The 16803-nt window shown below is 43.2% G+C and overlaps 1 protein-coding gene and 1 non-coding gene across 2 annotated transcripts in view; both read left to right on the forward strand.

Moving 5' to 3' along the window:
• Positions 1 to 2199: 2199 nt before the first annotated feature.
• TM9SF4 (transmembrane 9 superfamily member 4) overlaps positions 2200 to 16803 on the forward strand; it is a 33017-nt gene continuing 18413 nt past the window's right edge. The window contains exons 1-5 of the mRNA XM_090286212.1: positions 2200 to 2327; positions 8815 to 8928; positions 11328 to 11427; positions 15848 to 16016; positions 16116 to 16242. Coding sequence (XP_090142338.1) covers positions 8851 to 8928; positions 11328 to 11427; positions 15848 to 16016; positions 16116 to 16242 — 474 coding nt within the window. The 5' untranslated portion in view covers positions 2200 to 2327; positions 8815 to 8850. The remainder of the gene's footprint in view (positions 2328 to 8814; positions 8929 to 11327; positions 11428 to 15847; positions 16017 to 16115; positions 16243 to 16803) is intronic.
• Positions 7752 to 7886, forward strand: LOC150003406 (small nucleolar RNA SNORA5). Its single transcript, XR_016512870.1, has one exon. It is a non-coding gene; the product is annotated as a small nucleolar RNA SNORA5 (small nucleolar RNA).

Genomic DNA, 16803 nt, shown 5'->3' on the forward strand with positions numbered 1-16803 from the left:
AGCTTTGCCCTTGTTTTGTTCTACCTTTAGGCTTCTAGGGTTGATATAATATCCCCCTTTAAAAAAAAGCTCTTATTTATGTATTTTCAGAGAAGGGGGAAAGAGATGGAGAGAAACATCAGTGTGTGGTTGCCTCTCCTACACCCCCAGCTGGGGACCTGGCCCACACCCCAGGCATGTGCCCTGACTGGGAATCAAACCGGCAACCCTTTAGTTCACAGGCTGGCGCTCAGTCCATTGAGCAACACCAGCCAGGGCAGTGCCCCATATTTTCAAGAATATCATGAATTTCTTGAGTTTCAAGGGCAGTCATAAGGCTTCTGGTTTACCTTTCTCACTAGGATAAGATGAATATCATCTTTCACCTCCTTCCGTGGTCTGATTCACTCATGGTGATAGCCTTTTCCTTGGCTGGATCTTGCTCTTCTGTTTGAAAGTTCCTTAGATTGAGCCTATATCTCCCTCCTTTCAGTGCATTCATTGGTCCTGCCTTCCATTGCAACCAGAACAAGGCCACTCTGCCTTATCAAGCACCTGTTATGCGCCAAGTGCTTTATGTGTACTTCATTTAATCTTTTCCACCATCACTACACCGCCACCCTGCCATGAGTTAAGTATTATATTCCTATTTTACAAATAAGCCCAAAACTCAGAGTTTAAAAAGAAAAATTTTGCCCGAAGTCACACAGCTAGAAAGTGGTGGGTCTAGGTTTTGAACTCATGTTAACATGGTCCCCAAAGCCTGTGCTTTTTCTACTGCTCCAGTGGTTCTCAAAGTGTGATCCCAAGACTAGACCAGCAATAATCATATATCCTGGAAAGCAGCCAGAAATTTTCCAGCCCTGCTTCAGGTCTACTGAAGAAGACGCTGTGGGAGTTGGACCCAGGAATCTGTTTTAATAAGTCCTCATGGTGATTTTCTTGCACGCTCAAATTTCAGAACCACTTCCTACCATTCTGCTTCCCTACCTGGCTGCTGCTTCTCTTCACATCTGACCAAGAATTTATAGGTGATTTCATTTATACTTTTTAGATGTCAAACTTAGAACTGGAAAATACTATGTCTCGGGCAGAAATGTGCTACACAGTGACACACACACACACAACCCCCCAAGAGTAATCTTTAAAACTGAAGATATGATTTATCCGTTTCCTACCTAAAGTTCCTTCCCACTGCACTAAGGACAAAGCCCAGACTCATCAATGTGGCCTTTGTGGGATGTGTCCCTTACCTGTTTTTCAGCTTCCTGTCTGCAGAGACTTATTCATGCTTGCCATTCAAAGGGTGGTCCAAGGACTAGAAGTGTCATCATTGTCTGGGAGCTTGTTAGAAATGCAGAATGTCAGGATCCACCCCAGATCTGCTGCATCAGAATCTGCATTTTAATAAGGTCTCTAGGTGATCTGTATGCACATTAAAGTTTGAGAAGCACCAGCCTACACTTCACCTGCCAAAACCTCCTTATGGTTTCCCCCAGGTTTTTGTGCTTGAGATTTGCTCTTTCTGGAACACTTTTCTCTTCCCTCTTCCTTCCTTTTGGCCTTTGAGTAGACTGAAGTTCTTAGATCTGCCCCCCTCCCCACCAAGACTGGGTATGTTGCTACTCCTGTGTACTCCCCAACACACTGCTTAGCCTCTTAATCCTCTATAGCATCTGAAACCTAGTTACTGTGATTGGCCAATGACTGGTCTGTCCCCTAACTGGCTGAAGACTCCTAGTGGGCATGCATTCTGTGAGGCTGGCACAGTGCCTGACACATAGCAGCTGCTCAGTAAATAGTGAACTATGGGATCAGACTGCCTGGGTGTAAGTCCTGACTCAGTGTTATGTCGTTTCTCTGAGCCTCGGTTTCCTGATCTGTGAAATGAGAATAATGAGTCTCTGCCTTGCAGGATTGTTGTGAAAATTAATTGGGTTATTGCATGAAAAGAACCTAGAACTATGCTGGGCCAACAATCAGCATTCAGTAACTATTAGCTGCAGATGTTATCAGTATCATCATTGCATGCTCATCATCTTTTAATGCAATTCACCTGCCTAAAAAGAGCATACCTGTTTCTCTACATTCTGACCTTGGGCAAGTTATTTCATCTCTGGGTCTCGAGTTAACTAGCAATCATCTGAAATGAGGACAGAAGTCCCCAGGTAGTTGTAGTTGTGAGGATGGCACAAATTGATGTTTTTGAAGTGCTTAGCACAAAACAGGGACTTGGTAAATGGAAGGAAGGGACTGTGTCTGCCACAGTGCCCTGTACTTACCTTACTTTGTGGGGGCTCAGTGATTCTGTGGCTTCCTGTTGCCTTTTAGTGTTGTTTTCCACCAAGGTGAGTATTATCCTCCTTGTTGTGTCCTTTTTGTTTATTTTTGGTTTTTGCATGTGTACATGCTCCATTGATTTGAGACTTTAGAACAGAAATGTATTGACATCTTTGAGGATTTGCTTTTTATTCCTCTGCAACACAACATGAGCTCTCAGGGAGCCCCTGAGTTCCCAAGAGTGGTGTCTCTCTGCTAAGATTGGAGGATTCTGGTTTCAAAAGAAGGTAGAACTAGGGTGACTTCTTAGATTTAATTGGCTTGATGATCTAGGAGATTGTAATCCTCTGTCCTGACTTCAATTCACATATCAGATAAGGTAAATTAAAAAAAAAAATTATGGTATCTGGTTTCCTAGGTGGGGAAATTCAGAACACATAAATTTTTGATTAGCAAGATATAATAATGTTAATATTATTAACTAAAGTCATCCCAATAAATTCAATAAATTTTAAAAAAGAAATAATGTTAACTATATACTTTTCGTATACGGCCTTTATTGTGTTGAGGTAAATTCCTTTTATACTTATTTTGTTGAGAATTTTAATCATGAATAGACATTGAACTTTGTCATATGCTTTTTCTGTGTCAAAATGATCATGTGGGGTTTTTTTCTCATTTAATGTGGTGTGCCACATTGATTGATTTTTTTATATGTTGAACCATATTTACATTCCAGGGGTAAAGCCCACTTGACTTTGGTGTATGATCCTTTTGATATGCTGCTAAATTTGATTTGCTGGTATTTTATTGGGGATTTTTATATCTGTATTCATCAAGGATATTGACCTGTTGTTTTCTTGTAGTATCTTTATTTTGGTATCAGAATGGTTCTGGTCTCATAAAATGAGTTTGAAAGTATTCCCTCTTCTGTTTTTTAGAAGAATTTAAATATTGATATTAATCCTTTTTGAATGTTTGGTAGAATGCACCTGTGAAGCCATCTGATCCTGGACTTTGCTTTGTTGGGAGGTTTTTGATTACTGACTAAATCTCCTTTTAAAAAAAAATGGTTTCTGTAGGCTTTCTGTTTCTTGATTCAGTTTTGGTAGGGTGTGTATTTCTGGGATTTACTTCTTCTGAGTTATCCAATATTTGACATATAATTATTCATTATAATCCCTTATGATCCTGCTTATTTCTGAGGCATCTATTGTACTGTTCCCTCTTTCATTTCTGAAACTCTTTATTTGTCTTCTCTTTTTTTTTTCCTTTAATTAGTGTTGCTTAGTGTTTGTTGAGTTTATCTTTCAAACAACCAACTCTTGGTTCTGTTGCGTTTCTTCTATTTTTTAAATTCTTTTATTTATTTCTGCTCTAATCTTTACTATTTCCTTACCTCTGCTAACTTTGGGCTTAGTTTGTTCTTTTCTAGTTCCTTGAGAGGCGTACAGTTAGGGAGTTTTTTCCCAGATTTTTTTTTTTTTTTTAATGTAGGCATTTATCACTATAAATTTCCCTCTTAGTACTGCTTTTATTACACTCCATAAGTTTTGGTATGTTGTATTTTCATTTTCTTTTGTCTGAGGTACTTTTTAAATGTTCATTTGGGGGGGGTTCTTTTTTTTTTCTTTTTAACAATTTTATTTATTTACTTTACTTTCAGAGAGAGGGGAAGGGAGGGAGAAAGAGAGGGAGAGAAACATCAATGGGTTGCTTCTCACAAGACCCCAACTGGGGACCCAGCCTGCAACCCAGGCAGGTGCCCTGACTGGGAATCAACCAAGTGACCTTTCAGTTTGCAGGCCGGTGCTCAATCCACTGAGCCACACCAGCCAGGGCTAAATGCTCATTTTATTTCCTCTTTGACCCAAAGAGGAAGAGTGTTCCAAAGTGTGTTGTTTAATTTTCACGTATTTGTGGATTTTCCTGTTTTTGCTGTTACTGGTTTCTAGTTTCATTCCATTGTGGTCAGGAAAGATACACGGAATGATTTCAAGCTTCTTAAATTTAAGACTTGTTTTGTAACCTAACATGGCATCTATCTTGGAGAATGTTCCATGTGCACTTGTAGAATGTATATTCTGCTGTTGGGTGGGAGGTTTTATATTACACTTGTTAGGTCCATTTAGTTTGTAGTGTTGTTCCATTCAGCTGTTACTGGCTTTTCTGTGTGGATGTTCTATCCATTATTGTAAATGGGATATTGAAGTCCCCTGCTATTATTGTATTGTTTTCAATTTTTCCCTTCAGACCTGTCAATATTTGCTCTTCTGTTTAGGTGCTCTGATGTTGGGTGCATATATATCTTTAATCATTATATCTTCCTATTGAATTGGCCCTTTTGTCATTATATATAATGACCTTTGTCTCTAGGCAGTTTTTTTTTTACTGAAAATCTGTTTTGTATAATAATAAGGAGCCATCTCTGCTTTTTTTTGGGGGGGGGGTTGCCTTTTACATGGAATATCTTTCTCTATACCTTCAGTTTTAGCCTTATGTGTATCTTTAGATCTCAAATGAATCTCTTATATACAACATATCTCTGGATCTTGGTGGGTTTTTTCTTTGCTTGATTGTCTGTTTATCAGCCATTATGACTTTTGATTGGGAATTTAATCCATTTGCTCCCCAGGCTATTCTCATATGCATCAGCATTGAGAACCACTATTCTTTATATACAGATAGGGTGTAGGCATAATAGATATACTTAGGGATTCTTAAACTAGGTCCTTGGACAGGTGGAATGGTGGAAAGTGTCAAGAACTCCTAAAATTTGAGACTTAAAAAAAAATTAAGATCTAGAGAGCATACAGCAAAGATTAAGAACCATAATATTCAACCTTTATGTGAGTGGATGGTTTTATATTTTATAGATCTGAAATTGGTTGGTGCTTATTAATTTGTTTAATAAGAATTTATTGAGTACCCCTGTCAACAAAGCTAGACAAGCAATGGCTGGAGAGATGGCAGATGCTTATGTGAACATATTCAACATGAAAAGCACTTTTGGGGGGCTTTTGATACAGAGTGCCAAACTGCCCCTTAAACATGTTCTTGTTTGTAATCCTTCCAGCATGTGAGAATATTAAAATGGTGACGTTTTAGCCCTGACTGGTGTGGCTCAGTTGGTTGGTTGTTGTCCTGCAAAGGGAAGAATCGCTGGTTCGATTTTGTCAGGGCACATACCTGGGTTGCGTGTTTGGTCCCCGGTTGAGGCACATACGAGAGGCAGCTGATCGATGTTTCTCTCTCACTTCGATGTTTCTCTCCCTCTCTTTCTCTCTCCTTCCCCCCCTCTCTAAAAATAAATAAATGAAATCTTTTTTAAAAGTGACTATTTAATATCTAAAATTAACAGTGTCATCTTTGTGCAATCATTAATTCTAACCTGAACTTCTAAATTGCTTTTGGTTGCCAATTTATGTTATTCAAAGATTCTAGCATATTTGGAAATATTTGCCATTTTTTTTATCTGTTGGTCCTTCCTCTAAGATAAATTGATTTGAGGTTGATAGTATCTTTGTGTGAGGATTGTCTTTTTTTTTTTTAAAGATTTTATTTATTTAATTTTAGAGAAAGGGGAAGGAAGGGAGAGAGAGGGAGGGAAACATCAATGCGAGAAACATCGATCAGTTGCCTCTCATATGTGCCTGACTGGGAACTGAACCACAGCCCAGGCATGTGCCCTGACTGGAATTTCGCTTTGCTGTGAGATGCCCAACCAAATGAACCATACAAGTCAGGGTGAGCATTGTCTGTTTTCTGTATCTTTTTTCAAAAATTTGGGGTGGGTTACTTTTATTTTAAAACAACTTTTAGGCTTTGGCCAGGTAAGCTCAGTTGATTAGAGCATTGTCCCAATATGTCAAGGTTGCAGGTTTGATCCCCAGTCAGGGCACATACGAAAAGCAACCAATGAATTCACAACTGACTGGAACAACAACTTGAGATTTCTCTCTCTCAAATCAATAAATTAAAAAAAAATTAAACAACTTTTGAATGACAGTTTATGCCAGTAACCCAGAATTTGTCTTCCTTGCATTTTGATTAACTGGAATTCAAGTACAAAGAGGAATTAGAGGAAAAAAAGAGGACAGGGTTTATGTCTCTCACATGAAGCACTCACATTCCAAGGCCTGACCAGGGAGGCCTAGCAGAGGGTTCCAGAGACGGAGGGCCCAAATCTTCTGGTGACTGGTCAGATGGAGGAAATCCTCTGATCAAGAGGAAACTGGGTGCTGTGACCAGCCCACAGTCAGAAGGCTTTCCATCACAGAAAGAGAGAATAAAAATTAGTTTGTTGTTGTGTTCAAGGCAAACCCATACCACTAAACCTTCCTCTTGTGCATGCATAGAATGACTAGAGGGATTTTCAAGAACTGTGAGAGCAGTTGTCTATGGGGAGCTGAAGTGGGAAGAAGACTTCTTTTTCATGGTACAGTTTCAATGATTTACTATAGATTTTTTTTACTTTTCCAAAACTTTTTTAAAAATCCTCATCTGAGGACATTTTTTATTGCTTTTAGAGAGAGAGGAAGGGAGAGAGAGAAACATCGATGTGAGAGAAACATCAATTGGTTGCCACCCCTATATGCCCGGATCAGGGGTCGTCCCTGTCCGGAGTGGGTGTCACATGTGACTGTGCCCTGACTGGGAATCAAACCCGCAACCTTTGGTTACGGGAGGATGCTCTAACCAACTGAACCACACCGGCCAGGGCTCAAAACTTTTGAAAGGTAGTTATTTTTTAAAAGCCTTTTCACTCATGATTATGTCAAATGTTAACATTATAGGAAACTGGGTGAAGAGTATATGGGAACTGTCATAGTATCTTTGCAACTCTTATCTCCTGTGAATTTAAATTTATTAAAAAATAAATTTTTTAAAAAGGACAAGGGTGGGGTGGTGAATACTGTCTTTCTCTACAGAATCCTGCCCTATTAGTCAATTTTCTACCTTCCTTTAAAGATTTTCCTCCTCTCATCCCTAATTCTGCTGACCTTTAATTACCAAATACAGTACAGCTCTCTTAGCCATTTTTCACTGTTTATTGGGGGCAGACTATTATTTCATAATAAACATTAGCTAGCAGATACTTATAAATGTTCACAACATCAGGGGGAGACCATTCAGTAGATATGTTTTTAAGACTAACCAAACTATGTATCTGTTTTTTAAAAAAAAAGTATATTGAGCTCAGAACCTTGAACTTTTAAAGCCCTTTTTCCCAAATTGTGCTCCTGGTAAAAATGCAGACAAGTCTACATGTTAGTCAAGCCCCCTGAGGGATTCTGGTTCCTAAGTTTCAGAAAGAATCATCTGCGCGTGTGAGGGGTGGGGGAATAACTTGAAGTATGGAGGGGCTGCCAAGGCAAGGTGATCAGGAGGCTGTGGCCAGTGTTCAGGTGGGAGGAAAAGAAGGTCTGAAATACTGCTGCAGTAAAGGAGTGGAGAGAGAAGGCAGATGCAGAAACAAGGTTGAGTTGGCCTGCAGCCATGTCAAATTCGGTGCCTGCCCCACCCATGGTAGGCACTGGCCCAGAAGGCTGCCATAGAAACACTGTGACTCATGGGCCCTGATCGCCCCTGCCGGGCCTCAGGGATAAATTTGGTTACAGACACCAAGAAAAAGAAGGGAAAAAAAGGTTGAGTTGGTGACCCAAGTGTGGATGACAAAAAGTTCCTTGTTCAGACCAGGTAGAGAGAATTAGGAAGCTCTTTAGTTCATCAAGGGGTGGAAGCATGCTTTGATTGGGTGCATTTCTTGAGGCCAGTAATTGGTCTTTCTTGCCTTTGATCCCCAGGTGACTACGCTGCATGCAGATTATTTACTGAGTGCCTCCTCCATGCCAGGTGCTGGGGACACAGTCCCCCTGCTCCCACAGAGATTACATTCAAGCGAAGGGGACAGATTATACACAGACGAACAAATACATATTGTACGTGTCAAGTAGATAAGTCTGTGGGGAGAAACGGAGTAGGGAGTTGGAGAAAGGGGTAATAGGAGCCCTGAGGATGCTATTTTAGGTAGGATAGTCAGTGAAGGCTTCTTTGAGGAAGTTACATTTGAGAGAGAATGAGATGAACCATGCAGGTATCTGAGGGAGGGGGTTCTGGCTGAGGCAACAGTAGAGACGATGGCCTTGAGCGGTAGAGAAGGGCTTGCTGTCAGGCTTATGGGAAAATATATTGGTAACGGAGGAGCTTCCTGGCAAAGCAAGCCTGTTGCTCTATAGAAAAATGGGAATTAATGGAACACTGGAGCTTTATTCCCCACCATCTCCACGGGAGAGTAATACAATATGAAATGGTTACAAGAACATTGCTCCAGAAGTGGGGAAATGTGGCTCCGGTATTACAGTCTTCCCTTCTGCCCCAGTTAATTACTTCACTCATTTAGGAGGCAGCACTTAGAAGGGTCTCAGGCTTCCCAGAGTAGGGACAAGACTGGGTCCGTTAAAGCAGACATAAAGGTACTGTGACTTGGCCTGCCCCAGGGGCATGTTCACTTCTTTCACTCAGTCCAGCCTCAGCTTCTCTTTTTCCAAGCAGGATTGGTTGCCGTGGTCCCTGCTACTTCTCTCCCTCATGTGTGAAACAAGAGCCTTCTATGTTCCTGGGGTCGCACCAATGAACTTCCACCAGAATGACCCTGTAGAAATCAAGGTAAGTGTATCCTGGGCTGCTGGAGCTTCTGCTGGACAGTGGCTGGAGGACCATAGTGAGCTGCTCATATCGCTCCTGTGGTTGCAGAAAACAAAGACCAGTGCCAGTTAGCCTGGGAATCAGGGTTAAGAGGTTCACTGCGAGCTGCACAGGCTGGAAGTCAAGTGCCTCAGGAGCTGGGCATCTCTGCCTGTGTGAGTGTGTTCTCTCCATGTGTGCCGCCCCCCTCCCCCCAATCTTCATTGTCTGTGTCTCTGTTTTTCCGCTCACTTTCACTCTCACATGTCTTCCTTCCCTGCCCCCTCCCTCTCTCATCTCCATTTCTTTCTGTGTCTGTGTCTCTCTCAGCCTGCCGCCTCTATGACATCTCTGCCTTCCTCTTTCATCTGCTCCGTTTCCTCTCTTACCAGCTTACCCTGCATAACTTATATCATCTGTATATATACAGCTTATTATGACCTCTTTTTACAATTTTAGCTTCTGCCACCAGCTACATTCTTCAGTTCAGTATCTTCAAACTGTGTGCTGCATATCTAAGTGGTGGTATATGAGATGATTTTAAGTGGTTGACAAATATATTTTATCTTAATAACTTTTTTTAATGTATATTAGAAAATATAGCTAGCACTTCAACTCATAATTTCATGGCTGTGGTTGTTGATTTTCTGTTTTTAATACTGATATAATGTTTGCTTCTCAAATGTATTTACTGAAAAATGACTCAGATCCAAGTAAATAGTAGAATAAATGGTAAGTAGATAGGGCAAGTTGGTACATGAGTGATAAGAATTTAAGAAGAATTGTCCTAAATCAGAATCCAGAGAGAGGCTTTCCAGTTGGGCTCCCTCACTTTCTCAGGCTAGATCCCCATTTGTGGGTCAGTCAGCTGTGGCAGGGATGGAGAGTAGAAGAGAATCACTTAAAAATGGTTGACCAGGGGCCGTGGGCAGGCTGGGTTCTTGATTATGTCTCCAGAACGGTGGACTGTTGGTGGCATTCCCAGAGCCCCAAGAAAGGCTGGCAGTTGGTCGATCTTATTGGATCTGGTTTCCTAGGAAACAAACTCTTAAGGTGGAGATTTGGTGCAGGAGATGTATTGGGGAGACTCTGATTTCATATTTCATAATGAACATTAGATGGCAGTTACTTATAAATGTTCGCAACGTCAGGGGGAAATACATTTTGTGGATATATTGTTTTTAAGACTTTGACCAACCTATGTATCTGTTAAAAAAGAAAAAAGCGTATTGAGGGTCAGCACCTTGGCGAGAGGGAGGGAAGTGGGACTGGGCAGAGGGAGACGTTGAGCTGTGGTACAACTGAGGCCTGTGGGAAGCTCTGGAACTGGAATGGCTGGCCCTTCGGAGTGGTTCCAAGTTGAAGCAAGAGGACCAGCTCTCTATCCCCCCCATGGACCAGTCATTGGATACGGATTGCTACCAGGGAAAGGGTGTAACCTTGTAAAAGGACTCCCACTTAAATGTACTGCCCTCTACCATCACCCAAGTATACATTCTTAATATTTTGGTCTGTTAGTCTTTTTTTGTGAGGTGTTTACAGTAGAGAATACTCCGCCTTCTCACACCTCCATCAGTCCCCCATAGACAAAATAACGTATAGTTGAAATTTTTGAGTCATCCTTCATATTCTTAATGATGCTATAAAGAGAGCTAGCAGAACATATAAAGTTAAAATAAATTCTGCTATTAAAATAAATCTACATTTCTTGCTTCATTACCATGTTGATGTGAACCACATTTTTACTGCTCTATGCAAAAGTAAAGCAGTGAGATTGCGTGAAAATGAAGTTGTTATTCTGTCCTGAGCATCATATCATTCAAAAGGAGAAGCAGAAGACAAAGTCACAAAGGGCCATCCACATGACATATTCTCATGTACGTGTGCCTTTGTTTGCCACCAAATTTTAGGTATTATCAAAATTTCAAATTGCTACAGAGCATTCTCATTTGTGGCATCATTTACAAGCAGCATGACGGGCTCAAGGAACTGGAAGTCAAAGACCACTATGATTATGAATAAGAAGTAAACCTCTTTGTTCCTAAATGTCTTCCTCATTTGGAGTTATTTCCTTAGGAAGGATGGATGCCCAGAAGTGAAATTAATAGGGTCATAGGATATCAGCATGTTGAAAACCCGCAGTATATATTGAATTTGCTTGTGATTTAAACACAGTCTGTTATGTAGTCTAGTAAGCCTAATGAAATGTGAAATAATTCATAATTGAGGGCAGTAGAGTATATCGTATACTTCAGATATGTCTGCAGAAGTTCATTTGCCTCTTAGATAATATTACCAAGTATGCCAAAGATGTGTGGGTACCAGGGAGGATTATTAAAACAGTCTGGATTGAGGAATAATGGCCTCTCTTCTCCCACTAGGCGGTGAAGCTCACCAGCTCTCGAACCCAGCTACCTTATGAGTACTACTCACTGCCCTTCTGCCAGCCCTTAAAAATAACCTACAAAGCAGAGAATCTGGGTAAGTTCTTCTCTCACTACTGTCAACCTGTCCCAATGGAAACCCGATCTTTTCCTAATGACAATAACTACGCTTATGTAACACTATGTGCTGGACATGTTCTGCATAGTTTACATACATATTAGCTCATTCAATCCTCATAACAGCCCTAGGGAGGTAGCTTTTATTTTTATCCCCATGTTATAGGTGAAGTGACTTGCCTCTGGTTAAACTGAATCAACATGTAAGCTAGGCTTAGAATCAGGTAGTCAGGCTTCAGACTTGGAGCCCTTGGCTTCTACTGTTCAGATTGGTTCTCCCTTGATTTCTAAATAATCATACCTTTTTCTCTCTCGTGGTTTCTGTAACCTGCTCTGCGGCTAATCAAAAGCGTGAGTGATCGCCTCTGGCCCTAAAGGAAGCAGAGACATCACCATCGCTCTTGTTATGCTGTGCAAGACTCACCTCAAATAACGTGTGAGGCACCCAGGGCAGCGTCTGGCACAGGTGTTCCATAAGTAGCAGCTGTTTTATTCTAGTTCAGATAATTCTCTATTTGGCATAATTTCAGGCTTAAAGGAAAAGATATTTGGAGGCATCTATTCGGGACACGCCTATGAGTACTTATTTCTGTGCCTGTCTCAGTGATAAGGCCTGGAGATGAAAATAGGGAAAGATGTTCTCCCTGACTTCAAAGAGCATAAGAGACTTAACTATTCTCTTAGATCTTAGAAAGGAAAAAGGAGAGAACTGGTTCTTGAGCAGGCCCATGAAAGGGCTGCCTTCTCTGTCAGGGCTACCCATGGCTCAGATGTTTCCAGAACCCCTCACTGACAAGTGTATCTACTGCCAGGTATTGGGTGTCCCAGGTCAGTGGGAGGCAGGCCTTGGAGCCTGTTGAACCAAAAGCGGGCAGCACCGCCTGTCTTTAAGTCTTGCCTTATACTGTTGAAGAGAAATTGGTCTTGCGGCCTGGGCTGACTTCCACTGGCTGTCTGGGCTCCTCCTCCTGCCCGCTTCTAACCCTTGGCTTTTCTCTCCACACCATACCGTGCTCTGGCCATCTTGTCTGTCTACCTGGGAAGCCTGACCAGCTTGCTCTGCCAGGCTTCCTGACACCAGGCCCCTCGCAGCAGCCCCTCTCTTCCCTGGTGGGCTGGTGTGGATTTGTTAGCAGCCCAGGCTCTGCAGTTGTGCCCACTTCAGTGTGATACTAGGTGACCTTAACCTTTCTGAGCTTCTGCCTCATCTTCCATGAAGCTGGGGAAATGGTCCTCCCTCCTAGAAATAGAAACTTTTGTGTACAGAAGTTATCCTGCCATATTGTATTTCATTCTGTCTTTGTGTCTTTGTGTCGTGACTCCCTTCATGGCCTAGGGGATCTTTGAGCAGAGGGTCAGATCTTACGGTCCCCTCTCTGCCCCTTCTGACCTAGTGTCCTACTGAATGGAACAGAAACATCCTTGATTGAAAGCCTGTTGGATTATAAGCCTTGTACTCTACATTATCATCATCATCGCTGTTAATACGTACAGGGTTTTTTCCTATGAGCTGGGCACTCTTCTAAACACTTTTGTGTTTTAACTTAGTTAATTCTCACAACAAATCTATTAGGTAGCTACTCTTACTTTTCCCTTATCATAGATAAGGGGACTGAGGCACAAGGAGGTGAAGTCACTTGCCCTAGGTCCCTCACCTAGTAGTGGCAGAACGCAGGAACTCTGGCCATACCCTTAGGTACTTTACTCTGTACATTATCTTAGTTTATTCCTATAATAACTCCAAAATCAAATATGATGCCGTATACCATAGGAAAAGGAACGGCAGCTTCAAGAGTTTGAAAGACTTGCTCAGGGTCGTGTGGTCAGTTGGTAGAGAAACTGAGGTATTAGCCCAAGTTTTTTGGTTGTCTTTTTTTTTAAACTCTTAAGGCCAGATTCTTTCTGTTGTCCCAGGCTGTCTTCTCCAGAAAGGCTCCGTGGGCTTTCTGAGAGTTGTACTCATGATTATCCTCACGCTGGTGTGTGTGTTGGAGCATCTGTGGCAGATGTCCTGGAGTACAACCTCAGACTCTTAGAGGGTCCACGTTCACAGCTTGTTGCTCATTTACCCTGGCTGGCTACCTGCTCATGGTTTTAAAGGTAAAAGGAATACTCCCATATTAGAAAGAGGACCAGTATGTCTTCTTTCTTGGTTTAAATTAAATTTCTAAATATCAGGAAGTTCTTCCTCAACTTGTGGCCCTGCCGTCTCTTTGCTAACAACTCACAGCTTGCATCAGTGCTGACCTCTGCTCTGCGCCTTACTGACAAACGAAAAATGCCTTCAGTCTAAATTTGCTATACTTCCTGTCTTCTCACCTAGCACCTGGTTGTAGAAACCTCCGTCTTTCTGATACACACCACTCCTCACCCATCCCTTGTATCAGTCAGGACCAGGCCCCCTAGGGTGCACCTCCTCAGTAGCTCCTGGGCCTGTCAGCTTGTCTCCACCCTCCCACACCCTCTCATCCAGCCATCGTCACTGCTCACTTGCATGACAGACTGCCGTCAGCCCTTCCATCTTCTTTGTTTTCTTCACAAAACATCCAGAGTGATTTTTCTGTAACCAGAATGAGACAATGTCTTCCTTTACCCCTGTTAGAAACCTTTCATTGGCTTTCATTGCTCTCTGGAAGTTCAGACTTCCAGTGTGGTCCACAGCCCCTCAGACCCAGCTCTGGCCCATCTCTCCAACTTACCTCGCGTTGCTCTCTACATTGCAACCACATAGGTCTCTTGATTTTACATGCTTCCCCCTGCCAAGTGGCCTTTGCACATACCGTTCCTTCTGTCTAGAATATTCTTCCCTCATCTTTCTACCTAGTTAACGCTTCTTTTCCTTTATAGTTCAGATCAGGCATCACTTCCTCAGGGAAACTTTCCTAGACCCATTCCCCCATATCTAGAGCAAGTTCCTCTTGTTGTACAATATGTTCTCGTTATCCTGAATATGTGATCAAGTTTGTCTTCCCATTAGACCTGAAGCCTTGTGTGTGCCTGTTCAACATTATGTCTGTGTGGCCTAGGACATAGCCAATACCCGGTACCTGTTTGGAAATGAATGAGCAAGTAAATGACTAGGCAGAGACCGCCAGATCAAGTGAGTCCACATGGTAGGCGAGTGTCAGTCCTGCCTGTTGGCTTTAGTCAGCCTCCTTTGGCCTGCCCCGTTTCATGGCATCACAGCAGCATTGCTAGAATGGCACAGAATGTAAACACCATTGAGTTTAGCTACAGTCCCTAACTATGTGGTGCCTGTGAGCATGACATCTGGCAGCAGGTTACTCTGAAGCCAGTACTCAAGGGGTGTGCCAGTTATTAAGTAAAAAGATGCTTTAGCTAAATATCTCAGGGGCTGGATTTTACCCAGATTCCTTCCATGCCTGAATCTGGATCTGCAGACACAGAGATAAATAAGAAACACTGTCTGCCTTTAAAAACTCACAGTCAGGTAGGGAGACAGAAACTTGATATAGCAACACTATGCAAAGTCACATTTATTGACATAAGAAAAGGCACAGAGGTGATGTTGCTGATGAAAATAATATCTGTTGCCCTGACAGGTGTGGCTCAGTTGGCTGGGTGTTGTTCTGCAAAGCAAAAGGCCACTGGTGCGGTTCCTGGTCAGGGCACATGCCTGGGTTGCGACTGGGGTGTGTACAAGGGGCAACCAATTGATGTTTCTGTCTCACATCGATGTTTCTCTCCCTCTCTTCCTCCCTCCCTTCCCCTCTCTCTAAAAATAAATTAATAAAATCTTTTAAAAAATAGTATTTGTTGCCTGTGCACTCTATGACTGGTACTTTATTTCTCTGTAATCCTGTGAGAGGTGGGCGCTGTTATTGTCCTCATTTTACAGGTGAGGAAATTGAAGCTCAGTAGGGTTAAATGACTTACCAAGACTGGTAAGTGAGTAAGTGGCAGAGCCAGCGTTCAGGAGCAGGCGGCCCTCTCTCCTCACCGCTGTGTGATACGTCCTCGGTGCAGAGGGAAATCAGAGGAGGGAGTGAGGGGCTCTGTCCTGAAGAAGTCAGGAAGGGCTTTCCACCGGTGAGAGAGAAGCTGAGCTGGAAGAGTGAGGAGTAGTTTCTCAGAAACTTGGGGTGGGCAGTGGCACTCCAAGGCAAAGGAAGTGACCTGAGGCTCAGAGGCATGGAACGAAATGGCATGTTTGATGAGCTCAGAAGAGTCTGGTGGTGCTAGAGCACAGAAAGGGAGGAGAGGGCAATGAGTGGGAGTCCGAGGTGCCAGCTGAGCCTGAACAAGTGGCGCAGAGCATGGAGTGCCGGGCTGCGGTGCCGATGATGGCCCTGCAAGTCAGTCCTGGGTCTCCGTGGTGCTGCTGACCTCAGCATCCTCAGGGCTGAAGCTCTGAGCTCCATCTGTCTCTCTTACGGCAGGAGAGGTGCTGAGAGGGGACCGGATTGTCAACACCCCTTTCCAGGTTCTCATGAATAGCGAAAAGAAGTGTGAGGTTCTGTGCAGCGAGTCCAACAAACCAGTGACCCTAAACCGGGAAAAGAGCCGGCTTGTGGCAGAGCGGATCACAGAGGACTACTATGTCCACCTGTAAGTCGTCCCCTGCTCCCTGCCAGCCTCAGTTCGCACTGGGGAGGGCACTGACGGGAGAGGTGGTTCAGAGGACTGAGTGAGGCCTTGGGTTTCCAGCATTGCCGACAACCTGCCTGTGGCCACCCGACTGGAGCTCTATTCCAGCCGCAACGGTGATGACAAGAAGGAGAAAGAGGTGCAGTTTGAACATGGCTACCGACTTGGCTTCACAGAAGGCAACAAGGTAGAGTGTCTCGGTGTGCTCAGAGGACTTGGAAGCCATTCCCCAAAGTCACGAGCAGTTGGGACCACAAAGGAGAGGGAAATATTTAGCTCTAGGCTTATAATGTTGATAGAAAAGTTGGTGCTGGCTGAGGCAGGTTGCTCCCGGCCCTTTGGGCAAGGCTCTGGCAGATAGTACCCAGGAGGTGGAAGGCACAGTCCCTAAAAACTCGAGATTCCATACATATAAGATTAAACCCCTCCAAAAATATCTAAGGACAAAAACATTTCTTTTGAGGTACAGCTCCTGCCCTCAAAGGGCTTCTGTCATAATTGGGAAGAGAACTGACAGTGTATGGCCCTGAATCTTAAGTCCCGTACCATTCACTGCCCATGCCGCTGCCATGACTGTTGATGCCAGAGCAGTTCACAGGGAGCTCAGTGTGCATTCAGGTTTTCACTGAGGACATGGGCCTTAAAACACAGGTAGGCTTGAGCTCAATGGGGTCAGGGCAGCATTCTAATCGAAGCAAATGCCATGAACAGAGCTGTGGTGTGGAGACTGTTCATGGGGCAGGGGGGA

The sequence above is a fragment of the Furipterus horrens genome, unplaced genomic scaffold (genome assembly GCF_987537825.1).
Source record: "Furipterus horrens unplaced genomic scaffold, mFurHor1.1.pri manual_scaffold_8, whole genome shotgun sequence".
NCBI classification, from domain to species: domain Eukaryota; kingdom Metazoa; phylum Chordata; class Mammalia; order Chiroptera; family Furipteridae; genus Furipterus; species Furipterus horrens.